Raw genomic sequence first — 20,522 nt, 5'->3', positions numbered from 1 at the left:
TTATATAAATAAAAAATGAATAATATTCTAGCTTTAATTTGATCAAATTATATTCTTTTATTAATCGAGAACTCTTTGGCTAGATAATTAGGAAAAGGGCAAATTTAATAAATAGATCCCTTGGATATTTAAATGATGATTAAATAACCTTTGATTAGATGTAGCAGCAAAACTCCCGAGCGTAAAGTTTCCTACCTCCGCATTATTACTCACATTAAGAGCCACGTCAACTAACGTCGAAGAATCGATACCACTTGCAACGGTGGTGTTCAAATGACTGATATTATTTTGGTGAGTTGGAGTGGTAACGAGATTATTGGGTGGAGTACCGACCACGTTTTCTTTGTATTCCATTTTCAGGGACAGAAAAGAAGTTCTAACAGGGAAAAATATGGCTTGAGGATATGTGCGACCGAAGTGGGTAATTATGTTCATTATGTACCTTCCCGCTAGACTTCCCTCCTTCCTCTCCAGAGACATTAGCAGCTGAGGTACCCAATTTAGCCAATGAAACGAAGGGATAGCTATTAATTATAATGAATTTGTTTTATATAACCAATATTTTACAAAAAGAATTTTTAACAGCAACCTTATTATGTTAATATAAAAATAAATTATATTTAACTTTTTTTTAAAAAACAATGCAAATATTATTTGGACTCAGAGAAAATGAATATAGAATATTGGCAAAATATTTTACTGGTTATATATTTATCAACGATTTCAGCTAGAGAACATTTGCAATCGTCATATTTGAGTAACCAAAGCACCTGCGCCAAATATTTTTCCACTTTCGTTTCGCTAGAATGTCTACATGCCTGGAGCAAGCAAGTGATAGCGGATTTGGCAAGATTAAAATTGTAAGGCAACCTTGGGTGGTAGGCTAAATCATTGTTATCTAATTCTTCTTGATTTTTATTTGTGGTATTGCTATCGTTGATATCCGCAAGGAAAGAAGCTTTTTTAACGTGTGATTTGGAAGTTATTTTGTCCCAAAATGTTTGGGATAGGCATTCACCCCATAGTCCCCAAGCTTTAATGTGCGAGTCTTGGAGTTGTATGGAAGCCGAAAAAGCTTTATCTGATTCATCTTGGCTTTTTTATGTTTAAATGAATGACAATTAATTTTAAAAAATTTTACTAAGTTTTCTAATTTTATTATTTAAAAAATATATATAATCTTAGAAAATTATATATTGGTTATAATCCTAATAATATAGTAGTTCTAAATTAATTATTACTTAAGTAGCAAATGATAACAATATCCTTTGTACGAATATATTTCTGAGACCATATCTTTAGTGAAATATTTAAAGTTGGTCTCTTCGATGACGTTATGAATTTGTAGCAATGATTGATTATTGGGCTTATTTTCAATGATACTCATATAATACATTTCCAAGTAACATTTTATAGTTTGTCTAACTTTTCTAAAACAGTCCGATATAGGCACGGAGGGATGAATCGAAATCCTAATAATAGAAATATATGAATTTTACAATTATGAGCTCTAATTAATAACTGTAAATATAACTTAATTGTATTAAAATAATGAAAATTTGAACAAAGTAGAGGCTTCGGTTACTAAAAAATTATACATTTTTTAAAAAATAAATCGAATTTGCAACTTATTTAATAAGTCCAGAGCCACGTAAGGTTGTTTTTGTTTGCGAGCGACCATAGCTAATTGAATATACCCTTGAGCTATTGAATGAGTTGAAAGTAATAGGGGATTGTTATTTGATATATTGCTCTCGCCTAAGTAATTAGGGTTATTCCCCAAATAAGAATTCGAGTCGAACAGATTTATAATGTATTGATATTGCTGTTGCCTCCAGGAAAATATGTCGTGCCAATAAGACAAATCATCGGATATTAAAGGGAATCGATTCCTATTAAGAAGTTGCAAATTACAAAAAAAAGAAGAATGTTTAAAAATAAGGTGGGTCTGGGGCGCTGAAAAATATTGAAATGTAAGATTTTACGTAACTATAATTAACTTGATGTACAGCTGTAAATTTAAATTTTGTAAACCTCATTTAGATAATTTAAAAACATTTTATAAATCTATTTACATAGTGGTGGAAAAAAAGACAACTGTAAAATAATTTTATTTCCACTAATTTTTTTTTAACTTAAAAATTCTAATAAATGTTTGCTACTTCCAAGTTTTAATGATAGATCTCATCTCGGTGAAATTAGGCGAGGTCCCAATGTTAGCTATAGTAGGGGAAGAGAAAGCGGAATTGTTGTTAGGCGCTAAAGTCGTGTCCGAGATATTAGAAATATTGCAAATCGAATTATCGTAAGGAGGTGGCGACATATTCTGATTCGATGAATTTGCCATATACCTTGTAATGAAATTATAATAAAAATTAAATATTTCTAATAGGACTAATTTGAGTTAATTTGGGTCTTTACAACAGTTAATTATCTCTTGAATTAATATGGCTAAAGCTATCATGAACATGAGGGGGCGAATAATAATACAAACCAATGAAATGAAAATTTATAATTATTTTTATAAATATTAAGCATAAAACTAAGCAAAAACTTTAATCTATTGCTTAGGACTGTGAATCCTTGCCCTAAAATAAAGGGTTGTATTGTTGCATTTGTACTATTATACCTTGTGATTTTGTTTGGTCTTACTTTTAATTTAATAATCCAACAAACAAAAATAAATATTCCTAAAATATATCTATAATAGAAAATTTTACAAAATGTGACCGTAAAATTTAAAATTTTTGCATAAAATATAATAAAAATGATTTTCACAAAATAATGTTTTTAATATTGAAAATAAATTTAATAAACAATTCTTGAACAATATATTTTAAAAAGGGATTCGGGTTCAGTAAATCTCGAGGGTTCGGGTTTTCAGCCATGGTATTGATCACATGATTAAAATAATATTTTTTTTATTAATTATTATGTAAATAGTAAAAAAAAATTTTGTCTTAAAATTATAATTTCTAAGAAAATATGGCTTATAATACAAAAAATTAAATTAATTCCATTCTTAAAATTATAACATATTTTTATAAATAATGTTATTCAGGGTAATAAAAAACCTAAGCATGCTCCCACTTCCGGTATCCCCATTACTGGACAGTTGACTAGATTGGTAGGGGTTGTTTGGCGCCTGTTGTTGATTGATATGGCTATTCTGGTGGTACTGAAGGGAGATGTGAAGTTGGGCTGCTTCTTGAAGTTCTACGACCTTCTGGGTCGCTCTTAGTAACGGGCCATGACAGCCTCTGACAACGAGGGTGTGGCAAGGCAGGCGTTTCCATTCTCTGACGCCAAGCCCGGTCGTTATTTCAACTATGCGGTCCATCATGGCTAGGTGATGTTCGTCACTCTGGCTCAGGGCTAAGTAACCAGCGCAGAGATTAACCTTCCAAGCCAATTCACGGGGACAACTTTTTTGAACCTTCAAAAAGTAAAGGAATTGTTTAATATAAAAAAAGATTCATATTAAATGTGGAGGTAAAATTTTAATTTTCAGAGTTGTATTAAAATTTAGAGAACAAAAAAATATTAAAATAATTACATCGCCAACCAACTTATAAGATAGACAATATAATATATAAATAATCCAAAACCGCTGTGAGAGCTTCTTTCATAGCATTCCAGTCGGAGAATTTCCAAGCGCAATCTAATACTATTTGAGGATTGTAATGCTTGGAACTAGACACTGAGGCATACTTGTTTAGATAATCCCACTGGTTGAGTTCTTTGAGGCAATGCACCCAATGAGTTTCCCATGTTCTAAACTCAGAATGGTGATTAGAGGTTATTGCATCGCTTGTTATGGAAGGAGTGGAAAGATCGGTTTTGACATTCTCCATTAGCTAAGAATACAAGTTAATGTTTATGTTTATAAATTAATTTCAAAATAATTTTGATATAAGAAGTATAAATTTATCTATGCCTTGGGATAGAGCTGGGAAAGAAAAACAAAAAATAACTATCTTGATTTTTACCAGCCTTACATTTGAACACTTACATTTTCGTAAGTTAGCATTGCATCTCCATAATTTCCCCAATTCTCGAAATTTAAGGCAACTGCCGTTGCGGGATACTTATTTTTATCGAGCCATAAGGCATACATCACGTCGTATTCTCCTAAAAGTGAATAAAGATCAGATAACGAATCATGGGTCTCCTTTTAAATAACATATAAGTTTTTATTTGATATAATTTAATTATGCACATATAAATAAAAATGTAGCAATCTCATAATTAATATTAAAATAACCCAAAACATTTGTAGATTATCAAAAAAATTGCTCAACTCAACCCCTTGGAATAACCATGTCAGAATTTTCGATTTATCCTTGAAAAGGTTTCATGTGATTGCATTGTATAATTAAAACTAATTCTATATTCCTAGTTATCTTCTGAAACAAAATAATAGCTTAAACTCTTAGCATTTAAGAACTTTTTAAAATTATTTTAAGCATATCATTTATTATTCTTAGAAAGTTTTTTTCAAATTATAATTCTTAGTGATTTCTCTTATTAAATTTGCCTGAGAGCTTAATTTTTTTTAACAAATCTCACTCCTCCTTCCCCGAGAACACAATTAAAACCTGGAAAAGAGTGAGTATAGGTTTATCTTGATCCAAATTCTCCGGTTGAAATTCGAAAGCGTCTTCAATTTTGCGTTTTGAATGTTGCAAGATGATGAGTGATTCTTTTTTTTGATCCTTGCCTTCGACTTCTTTTTTTTCCTCTTTGTTGTACATCTCTTCCAAAGCTAACAATGCCGTGTACCATAGATTGTGAGCCTTACCTAGATACTGATTTTTTATTAACGATGAAATATTAATAAATATTAGTATTTTAATTATTTGCATTGAGTATAAGTCAATTTTTCTCATTATTTCTAGATAATTAAGTAAAATAAAATGGAGTAGGTAAGGTAATAAAATGTGTAAATAGTTTATAAAATAAATTTCCATTAAATACATATTATTTTAAATATTTAAATATAAACCTTGATAATTGAAGGCTGTAAATAAACTTGAGGTCGACACCGAGAAAAGGCTTCAAAAAAAACGTTGATGACACTGGGGTGACAATCTTTTTGAACGATATGAGTTCCACTTAGAAAAAACAATTGAAACTCTTGGGATAGATTCTGTATAATAAGGTTGCATTTAAATTATTAAATCGGCAACGTGCAAGTGTATATTATCTAAAAGTATATCTAGCTTGTTCAAAAGGAGTGGCTTAATAAAATGATATTTTATCGACTTAAAATCGGTAGTGGATTGTTAATTTGCTCATAACGAATGTAAATTGCATTTTTTTTAAAAAAAAATCTTATATTTATCTGAAAGATATTATAAATTATAATCATATCATATTTAGATGTAATGATTAAAGATTAATTTTTTTCAGGAATGTTCCCAAAACTGGAAAGAAACATAATTTTTTTAAAATGAACCGGAGTTTGAAATATATACTTTAAATATAATCTTTATTTTAAAATATAAAATTTTTTGTAAATGTGCGACCTAAGATTCTTTTCAATTTGATTTAATATTTTAGCAATAAACATTTTATATAAATGATTAGATTGTCGGATGCCAGCAAGCAGTGAGAAAGATGAAATCTTAAATAAATAAAGTATCTAAAATGAAAAATTAAGAGATAGAGAGCAATCCCATAAATCGGAGATTTATAAATAAATTGGTAAGAAGGTAAATTGACAGGACACGTGATAATCATTAAGTTAAATGAGGGATCATTAAGATAAATCTTACAAGCGAATCACACGAGATAATTTAAATAACAAACAAGAGTCACGTGTCCCTTCATTCTACCTGCTTACCTGTAGATTTAAGCAGGTCGAACCCTTTTTTGTTCGTTGTCTAAGGTATCCCAAATACGGGGCAATAGTTGAATCCATAAGTATTCGCTTAGTTTAGAAGATTGGTGACATAAATTGATGAGCGGAACGCAAAAGGCGTTTTGAAGGGACCCTTTACTCCTTTGAAGGTCCATCACAAATTTTATCTCTTTGGCTAGTAGTCTGTTCAAACCATTGATGCCTGGTTGACAGGATAAAGATGTAGGTCTACTATTTTCATCATTATTATTAATATTTCGTGGTTTATGATGCTCCGATGTCGCGTGTGGGAAGGAAAGGGGTTGTTCATTAATTTTCTCTATCATCCCTTCGATATCAAAGTTTTCCTAACATACATATAATAATTAGAACAATGTTTTCCTTTCTCTTAGATAATAGGGTGATTTGTTAACATTTCAATGCAAAAGATTTAATGTAAATCGATAAAAAAAACATATATATTGTGAAAATGAAAATTTTAATTATACATATTCTGCGGAGGCCAAATCAGAGTTGGATGAACTGGAATTGCTAATTAAATCCTCTAACAATTGATTGTTGTTGGCTGAAATAGTGTTCAGATTCATATTTCCGTTATTTAAAATACATAAAGTAGCGAAATTTTTGGCTCCATCATTGGAATTAATATTGCCACCATTATTATAAATAACAGCCGACATAAAGTTATCAATAGTTTGAGTTTCGTCTTTGGTCAATTTTGTGGCGTAAAAATCCTCTTGAAAAACAGAGCTTATGCTGGGTAAAGTCATTGAAGGCGTTAAATTTTTAAAATAACAATCTTGGTCAGAGAGCATTAGAATCAACTATTTTTTTTATTTTCAAAATGAAAAATATCATTGAGGTGAGATAATTTTTAAATCAACATCCTAATCATTTATAATTTCAATTTGGAAATTCTTTGTAAATAACATAACCCTCAGACCCCCCCCCATCTCCTTAAGCCAATTATAATGAGACCTCCTTGATGCCTAAAATATAAAATGATTCAATACTGACTTATATGATGACTGATGAATAAGAGGGTACCCTCCCCCCAGGAGATTTCAAATAGCAAATTGATTAGCACCCCTTCCCCATCGTGCTATGGGGTCCTGACAAATAGCAATATAAAATAATTGTTCCTTAATAATATAAATTAATTTTTTTTATTGACTTGTATGCACTGTTTGATCCAAAAATGAGAACCCAGGGTCTCCCAATTTTGGCAGGAAACTATGTAGAAAAGGCGGTCATAAACGCTGAGCCCTATATTTTTATGAAAATGGTCGAAAAACTTTTGTCTCAACACTGGATTCCAACAACGAAGGCCTGATAGGTAAGCCGACTCTAATTTAGAGGTCAATTCAGTCGAGCTTATTGCATAAAAATAACAATTTTAAATAATGCCAAATAATATTCTTGTAAAATATATCAGTTTCGGGGTTTGGCTATAATAATATTTTGGGAAATATACACTGTTGTTGTTATTAGTATATAAAATAAATTTATTTCATTTTAAAGGTTAAAAAAAATTGACGGCATATTTTTAATTTATAATAAATAAAAAATGTTTACAGATAATGTTGATATAACATTATTTTTTTTTTCAACATAAAATATATGCATAATAATTTTATCTTTTGTAAAGTTAAAATTTTTTTTAAAATCGCTTAAATTTAAAAAATATTTTAGAAAAAACGTTTCAGTTTAGAAGTAATGGCGTTATAACTTTTTAAATAAAAAAAAACTAATGCTCAATTGGAAGCAATATAAGAGAGATAGGTCAATTCTATCAGACAATTTTCGTCTCTTGCAAATAAAAGGAAATACAAACGAGTTTATATTTATCGTCACGAAGTTAAAAGATCCAAGAACTAGATAAGCTATAAGTAAATAAAAATTATTGATGTTCACTTCTCATATGTAAGAAGTAATCGATAAACATCTAATTATTAATATTTAATTGTTTTTATATTTATTATACATAAATATAAATGTAGTTCAAAAAAGGGTTTTACCTCAACTCTTCATCTTGATAAACAAAAAGAATAAGTTCCAAAAATTTGTATTTCAAGCATTGGACATCATTGAAACGTTTTTCAATACAATGAGTCAATTTAACTAATATGATAGATTTTTCTCTAAGAGAAGGTGCTTGATTAACTATACTGGAAACTAGACGATCCTAAATATGAAATATTTTCATTTAAAAATTGTTAAATAAATTTATTCAAATTCATTTAAAATACATCTTAAACTAATTTAATAATTTTGCTTTTTTTGATATATATTATATTTTGTTAATTATATTTTTTTGTTAATATTTAATAATTTTTTTTATTTCCATAAAATAAAATTAAATAAAAATATGTTAAAAAATTAATATTGAAATTTGGTTTAAAATAGAAATATCTGCTCCTTCGAAGAATCATTATATAATAAGCCCCTGCTTAATACTTGTATTTTATATCCTATCCTCGTTTACTTATATTTTATATATTATACTGAATTATTTACAAGTACTTTATTTTGAAGCCATTCCCCTACTAATCCAATGATAAATTCTATCAATTTAGTGTCGGTAGATTTTTCGATTAAACCAATCAAAATGTTTCCCACAAAGTTCTTCCTCATCTCATTACTCATTATGATCAAACGATTTTTGATCAGATCTAGGCATTGGATGATACAGTCCCTTGGCTTTATTACTTGTATAAATTATAACAATTAAAATATTTATCTGGTAAATTCAGTATGAATATTTTGCTTTTTCTTTAAGAGCAAAAAAGTAATAAAATGTGCTCAGGTAGCGGGGTAAAATATTTAAATAAAACGAAGTGTCATCATATTAAGAAATCGGATTGAGTCGGATTTGGGATTAATACCTCATAATATATGTCGTGCTCGAAATAATTCAATAAATGTATTTTTTCAAAATACCTAATCAACTTACTTTAAAATAAAATAACTAGAGATCTACAAATATAAAAATAAAATAGCGCCTAGCAATTTGTGCAAAATATCTCGGGCCTGTAAAAAATATTTTTACCGGCAGGCCCGGAATTATTTTAAAGGTTAAAATATTATTTTATCCTATAAAAAAATAATTACATGCCAGGCCCGGCAACATGAGCAAAATTCTTTTACAGGCCGAGCACCTATCCAAGATTATTTTAGGGGACGGGCCATTAAAAAAACAATTATAGACCAGGTCAAAAAATCCTTTCAAAAATCTTTACCGGCCGAGACAATATCTAATCAAGACCCAAAAATCTAGATCTATTACTGTTATTTTTCTCAATAAGTAACCAATCTTATTTAAAATACAAGAAGGAGCATAGCGCTAAAATAATTCCAGTAGAGATTTTATATTTACGAGAATCATTATAGGTGACTGGGGAAGAATTGATTGAGAATGGAGAAGACGCGGTTTCTGGAGGAGAAGAGGATTGCATAGAACAGGAGGATATGTGATCTTTCACTATCTTTTGAAACACTCTCATGAAAGACGGTATGTATCTGTCCACAAAATGTGGGTTTCCCTCACAGCAATAACTCAAAAGGGAGAGAATATGGTGTAGAATGGGGAGTTGATTACCATGAATTCTGAATAAATAGAAGAAAATATCAAACAATTTCTTTAAAAAAAAAATATTAAATGAAAAACTAAAATTATATTAGTATATTTATAATTAACGAAAATATAAAAAATAATAACTTTTCGAGCGAGCCCAGATATTCCCCGATAATCAAGGTTATTTTTCCGTAATAATCTTCGAGTTCGATCGGGTAAAAGGTAATTTTAGAAGTATTGGAGAGAATTGAAGAATGTTGAGAAGTTAAAAATGCGTTGCAATGGGTGGTAGGGGCCAATTTCACCAGTCGACTAGTAAAACTTCTAACGGCTTTACCTATCTTGATACCATAAGCTTTGTAAAGTAAAGAATTATTAATATTTCCATGAGATGGGAGACAATTTTCGGGCATTGAAGGTGCTAGTTGATAGTTTGGCGATAAATCACATTGTAAATTAGAAGGGGTGGACGGAAGAGAATTTAGGAGGCACCAATTGAGAACTTTGGATAATTGTTTAAAATTTAGACGTTCACCAGCTGCTCTATTTAATCGAGGAGATTGAGGGTTATGGACTTCAGGAAAATCAATATTCGCGGATACTTTTGAGGGGAGGAAACAGGTTTTAAAAAATATATAATTTGAAATATTTTTAGAAATTTGAAATAGAAGGGTTTCCTTTGTAAAAAAAAATAAATAGTTAATGATATTCAATATCTTGGCTATCTATAGCTAATTAGTATCAAGTGATACTTATATGCCTTTCTTCAACTTTTCCAAATTTGTTAAAAATTGCTTTTGAAATGTAACTAAATACAATTATTAGTTACTTTTTAAAAGTAAATCTTCAGGACTCAAAGCCCATCAATATCGTCATTCAGGCATGATATCCTATCATCCATGAATTGTAGTTATATTTCCAAAATATGATCAACCTTATCAATAACTAGTGAGAAAAGTTATTTTATATAAATCAGAGACTAGCAGACCAGGTCCTATGTGTATTTCCGTAATTTAAAAAAAGATATAGGGATATCTGCAGTTTTTTGTGAGTAAGTCCCAAGAGCCTCGCTTAAGCTTAGATTAGTCCTTCTCCACCATTGTTATTGAGAACAATTTAATAAATTCATTTGTTTTAATTTTAAAGATAAATTAAAATTATTTGTAAAAAGATAAAACCATCAATTAAAATTCTATTACAAATTATTGTATCTATAATGCACAACGTAGCATTTTCTGATTTTTTTTTCAAAATTAATATAAGTAATATTGAGATAATAAGGAGTATCACGGGCGTCAGTTTTAGTCACGACCGAAATAAAATATCATGAATAATTTTACACTGAAAAAAATAATATCATAATATAATATTTATTTGCACCAAAAAATGTATACCATATGTAGTATTTGCTTTTAAAATTGGGCTTTTATTTAATTTTACATTAAATTTTTATCAAAATTGGCGTCTAAAAGGCTGGATATTCCCCCCCCCCCCAAAAAAAATAAGGTTCCATTAAACTAACGTTCTAAATGAGGGCTTGAAATACGCGAGGCTTGCATTTAAAATAAAATAAATTTGGGAACTCATCATATATAAAGATAAGGAATGAGCTTCATATTTAATTAACATCTGTTATTTTTGTCGATATATTTAAAAAATTTAACTAGTCACAGATATTTTTTTAACAACACTATTTCCTCAACTACTTAAATATCTTAAATATCATATTTATTAATTTACATAAAAATTATACAATTAAAAAAATTATTACTCAACCCTAAACCCTACACTAAATTACTCCCCTTAGATAGCCAAGCATATTTTTTTAATCAAAACTTTTTTCTCGTTTGCTAGCCACGCTTTCCTTAGGTGCGCCACACAATTTCCCCAAAAGACCAGTATAGCTCAGCGTATCTAAAAGTGAACAAACAGCATTGATGCTGACTTTTTGTTGCTGTAATTGCTGTTGAGTCAATTGGGGTTGAGGCGTTGTGACAATATTGGAAGAGCCTGAGGAAGAGTTAGAGGGAGTCATTGAAGGCGAAGGAGTCGAATGTATAGGGGGAGTTGCGATTTGGGATGATTGAGTCTTCAAATTTTCCTTATTATATATTATGTATATTATATAAATTGGCAAGGGAAAGGTTTTTCATCGTATTACTTGCTATTAAAATTGTAATTTTAAAAAGAACTCAATTAAAAATATAGGTTATAAGCATAGGGTTCGACTTATAGTACCTCCATGTCAGGTCCCACGAGATGGAAGGGGAGGGATCAAAGATGTTCGTTATCACCGGTATTAGGGTAAGGGAATCCGTTTTCGTTAGGAATTTAGTCATATCAATAATAGAACCCAGAATCTAAAATTAAAAAAAGAGGGAAAAAACTTGGCCACTAATTTGTACTTTATCTTTAGGTTAACAACCTATTAGATGAACGCATCAAAAAATAAAACAATAAAATACTTTAAGTTACCTCCGTAAAATAAAAATAATAGTTAGGAGAGGGTTCGTCCCCGTGCGGTATATTAAAGTAAAAGGAGATACTATAATGATAATTATAGGTTTCATAAACCTGTTTAATATATGTTTCGCCGCTAATGGGGATACACTTGATTTAGAAACAAAATTTTTTCGATCATCTCTTTTTATTTCAAGTCAATTTCTAATAGTGAATAATGTATCCCTTGTTTTCTTAAATTTAATCAAATTATATATAAACTAAATATAATAAATAAAATGACATGTTCATCTCATAGATGGGTATATATTTGAAAAAGAACAATAGCAAAGGGGAACCGATTCTAAACTCGGGGAGTATGGTCCTATTGTCGACAAGGGTTTAAAATCCTTTATACTAAACACAAGGATTCTAACTTCAATTTTACTTTAACTAATTAACAAATTATAACAATTTTTACTTAATAATTTATACACAAAAATAAATAAAGCAATTTAGTTATATTCACACAATTCAAATTTATATGCATAATAATTATTTATTCAAAGGTGATTGCTACATTTTCATATTAAGTTATCAAAAAAAGTAAAAGAAAAATATATCGATATTTAAGTGATCAGACATAAAATGAAATAAGGAAACTGCGATCATCTTCATTTTTAAAAAAGGTTCAAGAAAGGTGCAATTAAGGTAGAATAGAACGAAAACAACTAAAATAGGAAAAATTTGGTGTTCCTAAAACTTGTTCCCTCTTAAAATTTTTTCCCCTCTTTCCTAACGTTTCTTCAACGGTGCTTCCGGTGAATTTATTTTTGTTGTCTGATGTGTTTATAAAACAGGTAGCTAACCTAAAGTTAAAATACAAATGAGTCGCTTTCCCTTTTTATTGATATGAATAAATCCTTATAAAAAACGGGTAACCTGTCCCACATACGCCTTCATAATAACGACTGTAATCAATCCATCCTTTTCCAAAATCCCATTTGATCTGATGTGGGGGCACTTATTCGTAGCCAGCTCACCCTTCCATTCTATAAACTAAAAAAAAACTAAAATGAAAATAAAAAATATATAAGTTAATTGTTGGCCTCGTTTATAAGATGTCTAATTTTGTGGCCTAAGGGTTCTAAAAATTATAAGGTAATCTGAATAAATATGGAGTATATAAAATATATTCGTATTTATAAGGCAAAGATCTGAAAATCAAAAAAAAATTTAATTTATAAACGATGAACGCGATCATGAACGAAGTTCGTTTTTTTTGAAGAAATGATGAACGGGTGTTCTTTTTATTTTTGACAAACTTTGAACGTGAAAGCGTTCCTTTTTTCTTGACAAACGCATTCGTTTTTTAAGTTTATTTAATTTTAGAAAATTTCTTATTATTTAATGAAAATAAAAAAAATAATAATCGAAATATTTTAAGAAAAAGGGTTATTTTTTTTTTAATAAACTGCTCCCTTTATCACATTAAATTTTTCTTAACCCGGCACTATTCTTATATTATAATTTATTAATTTGATATTATTATTTATATTTTATAGATTAACATAAACATGGATGTTGTTATTTCATTTTCTGATTCTCAATAACATTACCATGGCCCAAATAAAATATACTTTACAGTAGCATCCTAAATCCAAGGAACTAATTCTATCCTACCAAATGATATGCAAAATGTGATTTAAAGAAACATTTGATTGAAATAATTATTATTTTATATAATATAATATAACTATAAGTAGCCTGTTAATAATTTATTTTTTATTGTTGTATTTCATAGGCGTATTCCTTATATATTATATACATAGATAAAAATAGTAATTATCTTTTAGTATTTATTTATTTTTACTATTATTTTAAAGTTTTTCTCAAGAGTTTTATATTTTAATTGTTGAACACAATTTAAAACATTATAAATTTATATATTTTATAAATTCAAATTTATATTATATATAAAAATTAATAAGAAATTTTTATATTCACTATATTATATTATATTGTATTTATATGTATTAAAATAACACTATTAATTTTAAACATGGCCATAAAAAATATAAGGCATTTATTTATTATTAAATCAAATAGAAATTTTAAAAAAATATTATTCATACGTTCTTTTTTTGAGGTGACGGTTGGACATGAATGCGTTCGATTTTTATTAATGAACGTAGAACAGGTTCATTTTTTAGAAATTTTTACAGTATTAAAAAAATCTTTCTGCTAAAAAATAACAATATTTTTTTTAAGTTGCTAAAAAAAACATTTAAAATAACATGGATATTTTATTAAAAATTTATATGAAGTTAAAAATTTTAAATAAAATCGTCGCATTAACGAACACATTGCAGAATTAATCATAATCATTGACAAAATATAAGTACTAAGGATGTCAAAATTTTATCCATCCACGAAAATTTTAGTTGTATATTAAGCATATCGGGAATTCCCAAGGCTTTTAGCAACAAACTATGGCATTTATTCGTTATATATTCAGAGATGTTGTTTTGAGCCGGAGATATTTCGGTTATCTAGTATATAAATTTACATTTTTTTAACATAATGGTACAAGCAAACTTTAAAGTGAGATCATTTTGGGTTTGGCTAAATTAAATCCCTTTTAAAGGAATTATGCGTGTTTTGAAAATAAATACAAAGTAGTTAACAAATAAAAAATTCTTTTCAAAAGATAAGCTAAGCTTAATAAATCTGGTTGTATAAAATAAATAAAACAAAAAATTTTTATTACATGGCATGCTATCCTAATCAAAAAGTTGATGATATTTTCACCCACCGCAGAACCAAAAGGTTTTGCTTCTATGGTTATATTGGCAGTAACGACAGGGCTTGTTGATGAGAGTGTTTGGCTAGAGCTATCATTGATACTTAATTCCGGTTTGATGTTGCTAATAATATTCGCTGCTTGATTTTTATCGGTAATAGCTTTATATTCCCATTCAATTATAACCTCAGCCATATCAACTACCAATTTCTTGTTTTCAGTCGTATTCTGTAAAAAAATATGAATTATTTCAAAGGACGAAGATTTAAATATTTGTTACATTTCCACTAAACCCTAATTTGGTCATAGCACTTAGGATGAGATGTATGAGAGAATGTCGAGATAAATAGTAAATTTCTTTGTTGGTGCATAAAATCTGCAACAAATGAGCCAACTGATTTAGGGTGTGACCTTCTTCCAACAAAATTTTTTTGGTCCAATATGTCAACATAGTCTAAAAAAAATAGAAGATACATTATGAATAATAATTGTTTAAATTTAATTTTACCAATCCATTTTCAACTTTCTTAGGAATAGCTGGAACTATAATTTCCAACGCTCTTTTGATGATATTCCTGGCTTCGGATGAAGAGGCCTTAAGCAGGGAATGAAAAACCTAATGTTAATTATTAAAAAAATTTTTATATAAATTATACATAGGATAGATAATATAAAGAATTTAGTTTTTATGATGATACTAGAAGAATAAAATTATAAAATGAAGATTAGGATATGTTAAATCTGAAATATTCCAATTAAACATCAAATGGATTTTTAAAAAAAATGATAACCTGAATCACGATACGTTTATGAATACTAAATTTATCGACTATATGAGCCAACAATAAGTGCCCATTGTATTTAACTGCAGGGTCCATACACACCTGATTTTGCAAACAAGGCCACGCAAATGTCACCAATTTTCTCAAAAGAGCATTTTGTTTTCTTAAAGATACACATTTTATATTATAAGAGTTTCTATCAAATAATTGTCATTTGTATATGATAATTTTTAAAGAGAAAAATATATTTTCTATAATTTTATTTATCCGAGCAATTTTATTACCAATTTTATTACTGTTAGCATCTTTTTTTAACAATTCAAAGTGTGTTATGTCATATATTAAGCTGAATAAATACTTTTTTAACTTAGCATTCCTTCGCTGAACGCTTCATTTATCTTTTCTGATAGATTAAACTAGTATCAAAATCTCTTTAAATAAATTATAATTACAACTGATAATTTTTCAAATGAATAAATACAAAAGGCAGGATGCGATGTTTATCTTTATAAAAAGGTATAACTTCATTATTCATATTTTTGATATCTAACATTAAGTTCAATATCAAATTATAACTTATTAATGGCGCTATTATTAGTCGTAGCTCCAGAACTGGCGGTCGAAGTTTGTAAATTATCGCTAAGCGTGGTGGATGATGTTGTCTGAGATATATCAGCGGAAGTATTTGCAGGTAAAGGCACAACACAAGTAGTAGTGTAATATTGAATAAAGAGAGAAGCCATTTTTAATATGGCTATCTTGAGCTCATTACAAATAACCGGAGAAATTGTAGTAGTGCCTGTAAAATTAAGGTATTTAAAAAAATAAGTTAAGTTAAATTTTACAAAAAGTAAAACACAAAATTCATTAAATTAAATAGCCATATTAAAAAATAGAACTTGGTAAACAAGGGTAATAATTTGATTGATAAAAAAAAAAATTATGGTCAATGTTTATCGAAGTTGCATTTTTCAATTAGTGAAGGTTAAAGGTTGGATCAAAATCAAAAGCCCGGATTGAAGACCGTAATAGGACCCATATATAATTTTTAACTTTAAGATGTAGTAGTTCAAAGACCGGATCGATATCAAGACAACCAAAGATTGTTTTTTGAGCTGGATTCTATCTTAATTTTCAGGGCAATCAATTCTTTGTTAGTTTAAACTTTTTTTAAAAAAATTATAAATAAAATGAAAATGAATGACATAAACTTTTTTCTGGTTGAGGAGAGTGCTTGCTAGAGCGTTGTTGCTGCAATTCTTGCGGAGTTTGAATACATACATCCACAAAAATTTTAAACAAATTTTTTTCATCTTTCTCTTCGCCTAATTCATGTTTGCTCATATTTTCGTTGGCCTCCATCAATATAATCTTGCAAGATAGTAATATTATAATTTAAATTTTTTAATAATTTTTAAAGTTAGATTTTTAAAATTATTTTAGAATATGCGATAACATACATCAATATATTTCTTATTTTCCAGGTTAACTTAGTTATATTCTATATATAACTAGTAATGAAAAAAGGATCTTTTTTTACTATGCTAGTTTTTCAAATCGGTCGTGAGTGAGGCAATTATCTGTGGACATTTATTGGCTAAAGATATTTCAATATTTTTTCGTTGAAAACAAACATGTTTTTCAACAACATCACCCTTTAACCCTTATTATACTCCTACTTAAAATGAAATTCAAGGATCTGTAATATTATTCTACCTGATCTGTTTGCCCAGCTTTAAAGGCATCCTCGAAAAGGGGATATAAAACATTTTGGAATATTGAAGCTTTAATATATTCATTCCATTCAGGATCGGAATAAATATCCAAAAACGCGGAGAATAGTTTTCTCTTCCAGCTACATGAATACTTAAATATTATATATAAATAAAATATACGTTTTAAATTAATTACGGATAAATATATTGTTAAAGCTTAAATTATAGTTTTAAGGGGCCAAAATGTTATAATCTCACGTATTTTAAACCCACTCTTAAATTTTATTAACACCAACCCTTTTTTTTAAAAAAACTCAACTCACTAAGGAAAAATTAAAACGGATTCAAACCACTGCTGTAAGGTAACATCAAAAAATGTAATATAGTGCATTTAAAACACCAAGTGGTACTGGTAAATATATCATTTTAAAATCAACATGTAAAACTTTAGTAATATCGTCGCGTATAAAAATTTTGAGTTCTTCCATGCTCTCCATGTATTTGTTGTTGGAGGACAACGATAATTCAAACAGTATCGTCTTTTGAGTTTCGTAATTATACCTATTATTAAATCGATTATGTTTTAAAAACAATAATGAATTTTATTTGTAATTCATTTGTATATATACATTTATATAATTATCCAATTTAACTTCTAATAATATGCAATTTGATTAACCTCGATAATATAATATTACATGTCGGAAAGTTATAATAATATAATATACAAATAACGTCCTTTTAAAATATAAAACGTCCCTTTAAAATATATAACTTCATTTTGAATATATACGATATTCAAATATAACACCTAATATAAATTTTTAAAAAATATTTACTACAATATTCTTGTTAGTATGGTAATATTTATAAGTATAATCAATTGTGATAATCTAAATATAATTAAATAAAATTATTCGATAGAAAACAACAAAAAACAATTTTTCAAAAAAATCACCAAAAAATATTAAAAATTTTGGAAAATTTGTATTATTGTTATTAAGAACATTTTCTTTTAAGGTACCATCCACTTCATTAATATTATTATTGTCTGACGTTATCCTTTGCGCTGGCATTAATTTATACGATGATTTAGGTATATAATATGAAATAATAAATTTCAAAATTAAAAATGAACAATAAATAAAAATTATAATTAATTATGATATTATATTTAAATTTTCGTAATTCATTTGTATATATACATTTATATAATTATCCAATTTAACTTCTAATAATATGCAATTTGATTAACCTCGATAATATAATATTACATGTCGGAAAGTTATAATAATATAATATACAAATAACGTCCTTTTAAAATATAAAACGTCCCTTTAAAATATATAACTTCATTTTGAATATATACGATATTCAAATATAACACCTAATATAAATTTTTAAAAAATATTTACTACAATATTCTTGTTAGTATGGTAATATTTATAAGTATAATCAATTGTGATAATCTAAATATAATTAAATAAAATTATTCGATAGAAAACAACAAAAAACAATTTTTCAAAAAAATCACCAAAAAATATTAAAAATTTTGGAAAATTTGTATTATTGTTATTAAGAACATTTTCTTTTAAGGTACCATCCACTTCATTAATATTATTATTGTCTGACGTTATCCTTTGCGCTGGCATTAATTTATACGATGATTTAGGTATATAATATGAAATAATAAATTTCAAAATTAAAAATGAACAATAAATAAAAATTATAATTAATTATGATATTATATTTAAATTTTCATATTTATAGTAATATTCTTTATTTTTTTTTGAAAGTAGCTAAGTAGAACGCTAAAAAAATAAATAATTGAAAAAAAATAAGGAGAGTGCGCTACAAGCGCTGTAAATTAATTACAAAATTATAACTAAAATTTCTTTAAAAAAAAACCCCATGAAAATAATGAAAAATTTTAATCCAAACCAGGTTTAAAATAATTTGACCTCTGCAAGACTATAATAATAATTTCTCGCTATGAAATTTAGTATTCAGTTAAATATTTTTATATAATCATCAACAAAAATACTGACTTAAAATAAGTCAAAAGCACGTGAACCAACAATCTCGGAATATCCCAGAAATCATTATTAAAAGCGTTATTCTCCGCAAAAATATTCTGAAAATTTTGATTCTTCCAAATGGAACGCAGTGATTTTACCTTTTAATTTTCATTTATATTAAAGAAAATATGTAAGTAAACTTTAAAAAAAAGAGAAATAATAATCGATATTTTAAGCGCAAGCAAAAAGAAAATTGAGAAATAGAAGAAAAATAAATAATAATGTAATTAGAATAACGATTTCGTGCAAGCCTCCTATCCATTCGTGGCGTTCTTTAGATACGATGTAAATAGTTTTTAAGGAAACGAACAAGCAAACCAAGATGTCGTCAGTGCGGCAACCATCAGTTTCCATATTACTTTCATTGCTTTCTGCCGAATTACTGGTCAAGCTCCAATCCTTGTTCGTTTCGATATAAATAGCCTATATAAAAAAGGAAAGATTTATAACAAGCGAACTTAGTCATTATATAAAGAGTGGCTTGATTATTTATTTGAAAGTTCTATTTAATAATAAAAGTAGCTAACGATGAGGAAAAACGTCTTTAGCCGTATTATGATTAACTTTATATGGATCATTATTACAGGAGTTATTTTAAATTAAGAACACCATGCCATGCCCATCAGTTAACATTAAATATTTTTATTACTTTAAAAATATCTCTCCGGAATTTTGATCCTAACTTAATTTTTTTTATCAGGAGTTAGATAGAACGTGATAAATTCATTCAATTATATTTATAATATATTATTGATATTTTGATTTAAATCTTTTTTCGATTTTATACAAAGATTTAAATTAAGAATGATTAGGTGTACAATAATTATATTCGTAAATCGTTTTTTTAAAAGTATACCTTAGATTTTAGAATTTAACTTTTTAAATTCCTTAAGATTCAATGCTACCTACCTCCTAGATAAAAAAAAGTATACAGAACTCGAAACAGAGTTTGAACTTAACCTAAAAAAAGTTCTTTCCGTATTTATATTTGAACAGATTCCAAAAAATAATATATGGTAATATATAATTTAAATTATAATATAAGAGCATTTTAAATTGTCTATTAAAGGTAGCGGCGGAATGGCGCTGCCCGAACCTACCAGTGGAATGTTTTTATCTGGGTTTTTTTAGCACGGGGTATAAAATATGCACAATTTATTTGGCCCAATCATAATTTTTACCACGGTGTCAGGTTCGCGTGTTGGGCTATGTCTACCTATATTATCTATATATTTTTTTTTAACTAATAAATATTATAAACTCCTAAA

General features: G+C 27.7%; 1 protein-coding gene across 1 annotated transcript in view; it reads right to left on the bottom strand.

Moving 5' to 3' along the window:
- Window positions 1-20,522, bottom strand: part of LOC135928719 (transformation/transcription domain-associated protein-like) — a 54,006-nt gene that overhangs the window by 10,571 nt on the left and 22,913 nt on the right. Inside the window, exons 31-59 of the mRNA XM_065465175.1 lie at window positions 19,492-19,677; window positions 19,225-19,352; window positions 17,623-17,737; window positions 17,178-17,327; window positions 16,673-16,832; window positions 16,038-16,260; window positions 15,471-15,624; window positions 15,188-15,295; window positions 14,960-15,133; window positions 14,647-14,907; window positions 14,282-14,428; window positions 11,274-11,538; window positions 9,582-10,038; window positions 9,240-9,469; window positions 8,387-8,571; window positions 7,882-8,048; window positions 7,038-7,236; window positions 6,352-6,687; window positions 5,869-6,210; window positions 5,006-5,149; window positions 4,599-4,808; window positions 4,013-4,171; window positions 3,609-3,857; window positions 3,075-3,436; window positions 2,163-2,351; window positions 1,629-1,892; window positions 1,242-1,472; window positions 701-1,095; window positions 149-524 (exon numbers count right to left, since the gene is read on the bottom strand). Coding sequence (XP_065321247.1) covers window positions 149-524; window positions 701-1,095; window positions 1,242-1,472; window positions 1,629-1,892; window positions 2,163-2,351; window positions 3,075-3,436; window positions 3,609-3,857; window positions 4,013-4,171; window positions 4,599-4,808; window positions 5,006-5,149; window positions 5,869-6,210; window positions 6,352-6,687; window positions 7,038-7,236; window positions 7,882-8,048; window positions 8,387-8,571; window positions 9,240-9,469; window positions 9,582-10,038; window positions 11,274-11,538; window positions 14,282-14,428; window positions 14,647-14,907; window positions 14,960-15,133; window positions 15,188-15,295; window positions 15,471-15,624; window positions 16,038-16,260; window positions 16,673-16,832; window positions 17,178-17,327; window positions 17,623-17,737; window positions 19,225-19,352; window positions 19,492-19,677 — 6,566 coding nt within the window. The remainder of the gene's footprint in view (window positions 1-148; window positions 525-700; window positions 1,096-1,241; window positions 1,473-1,628; window positions 1,893-2,162; window positions 2,352-3,074; window positions 3,437-3,608; window positions 3,858-4,012; window positions 4,172-4,598; window positions 4,809-5,005; window positions 5,150-5,868; window positions 6,211-6,351; window positions 6,688-7,037; window positions 7,237-7,881; window positions 8,049-8,386; window positions 8,572-9,239; window positions 9,470-9,581; window positions 10,039-11,273; window positions 11,539-14,281; window positions 14,429-14,646; window positions 14,908-14,959; window positions 15,134-15,187; window positions 15,296-15,470; window positions 15,625-16,037; window positions 16,261-16,672; window positions 16,833-17,177; window positions 17,328-17,622; window positions 17,738-19,224; window positions 19,353-19,491; window positions 19,678-20,522) is intronic.

This window comes from Gordionus sp. m RMFG-2023, chromosome 4 (assembly GCF_954871325.1).
Source record: "Gordionus sp. m RMFG-2023 chromosome 4, tfGorSpeb1-WG-v2, whole genome shotgun sequence".
Taxonomy (NCBI): Eukaryota; Metazoa; Nematomorpha; class Gordioida; order Chordodea; family Parachordodidae; genus Gordionus; species Gordionus sp. m RMFG-2023.
The sequence above is the reverse complement of the archived record's forward strand: the minus strand, read 5'-3'. Positions and strand labels throughout refer to the sequence as shown.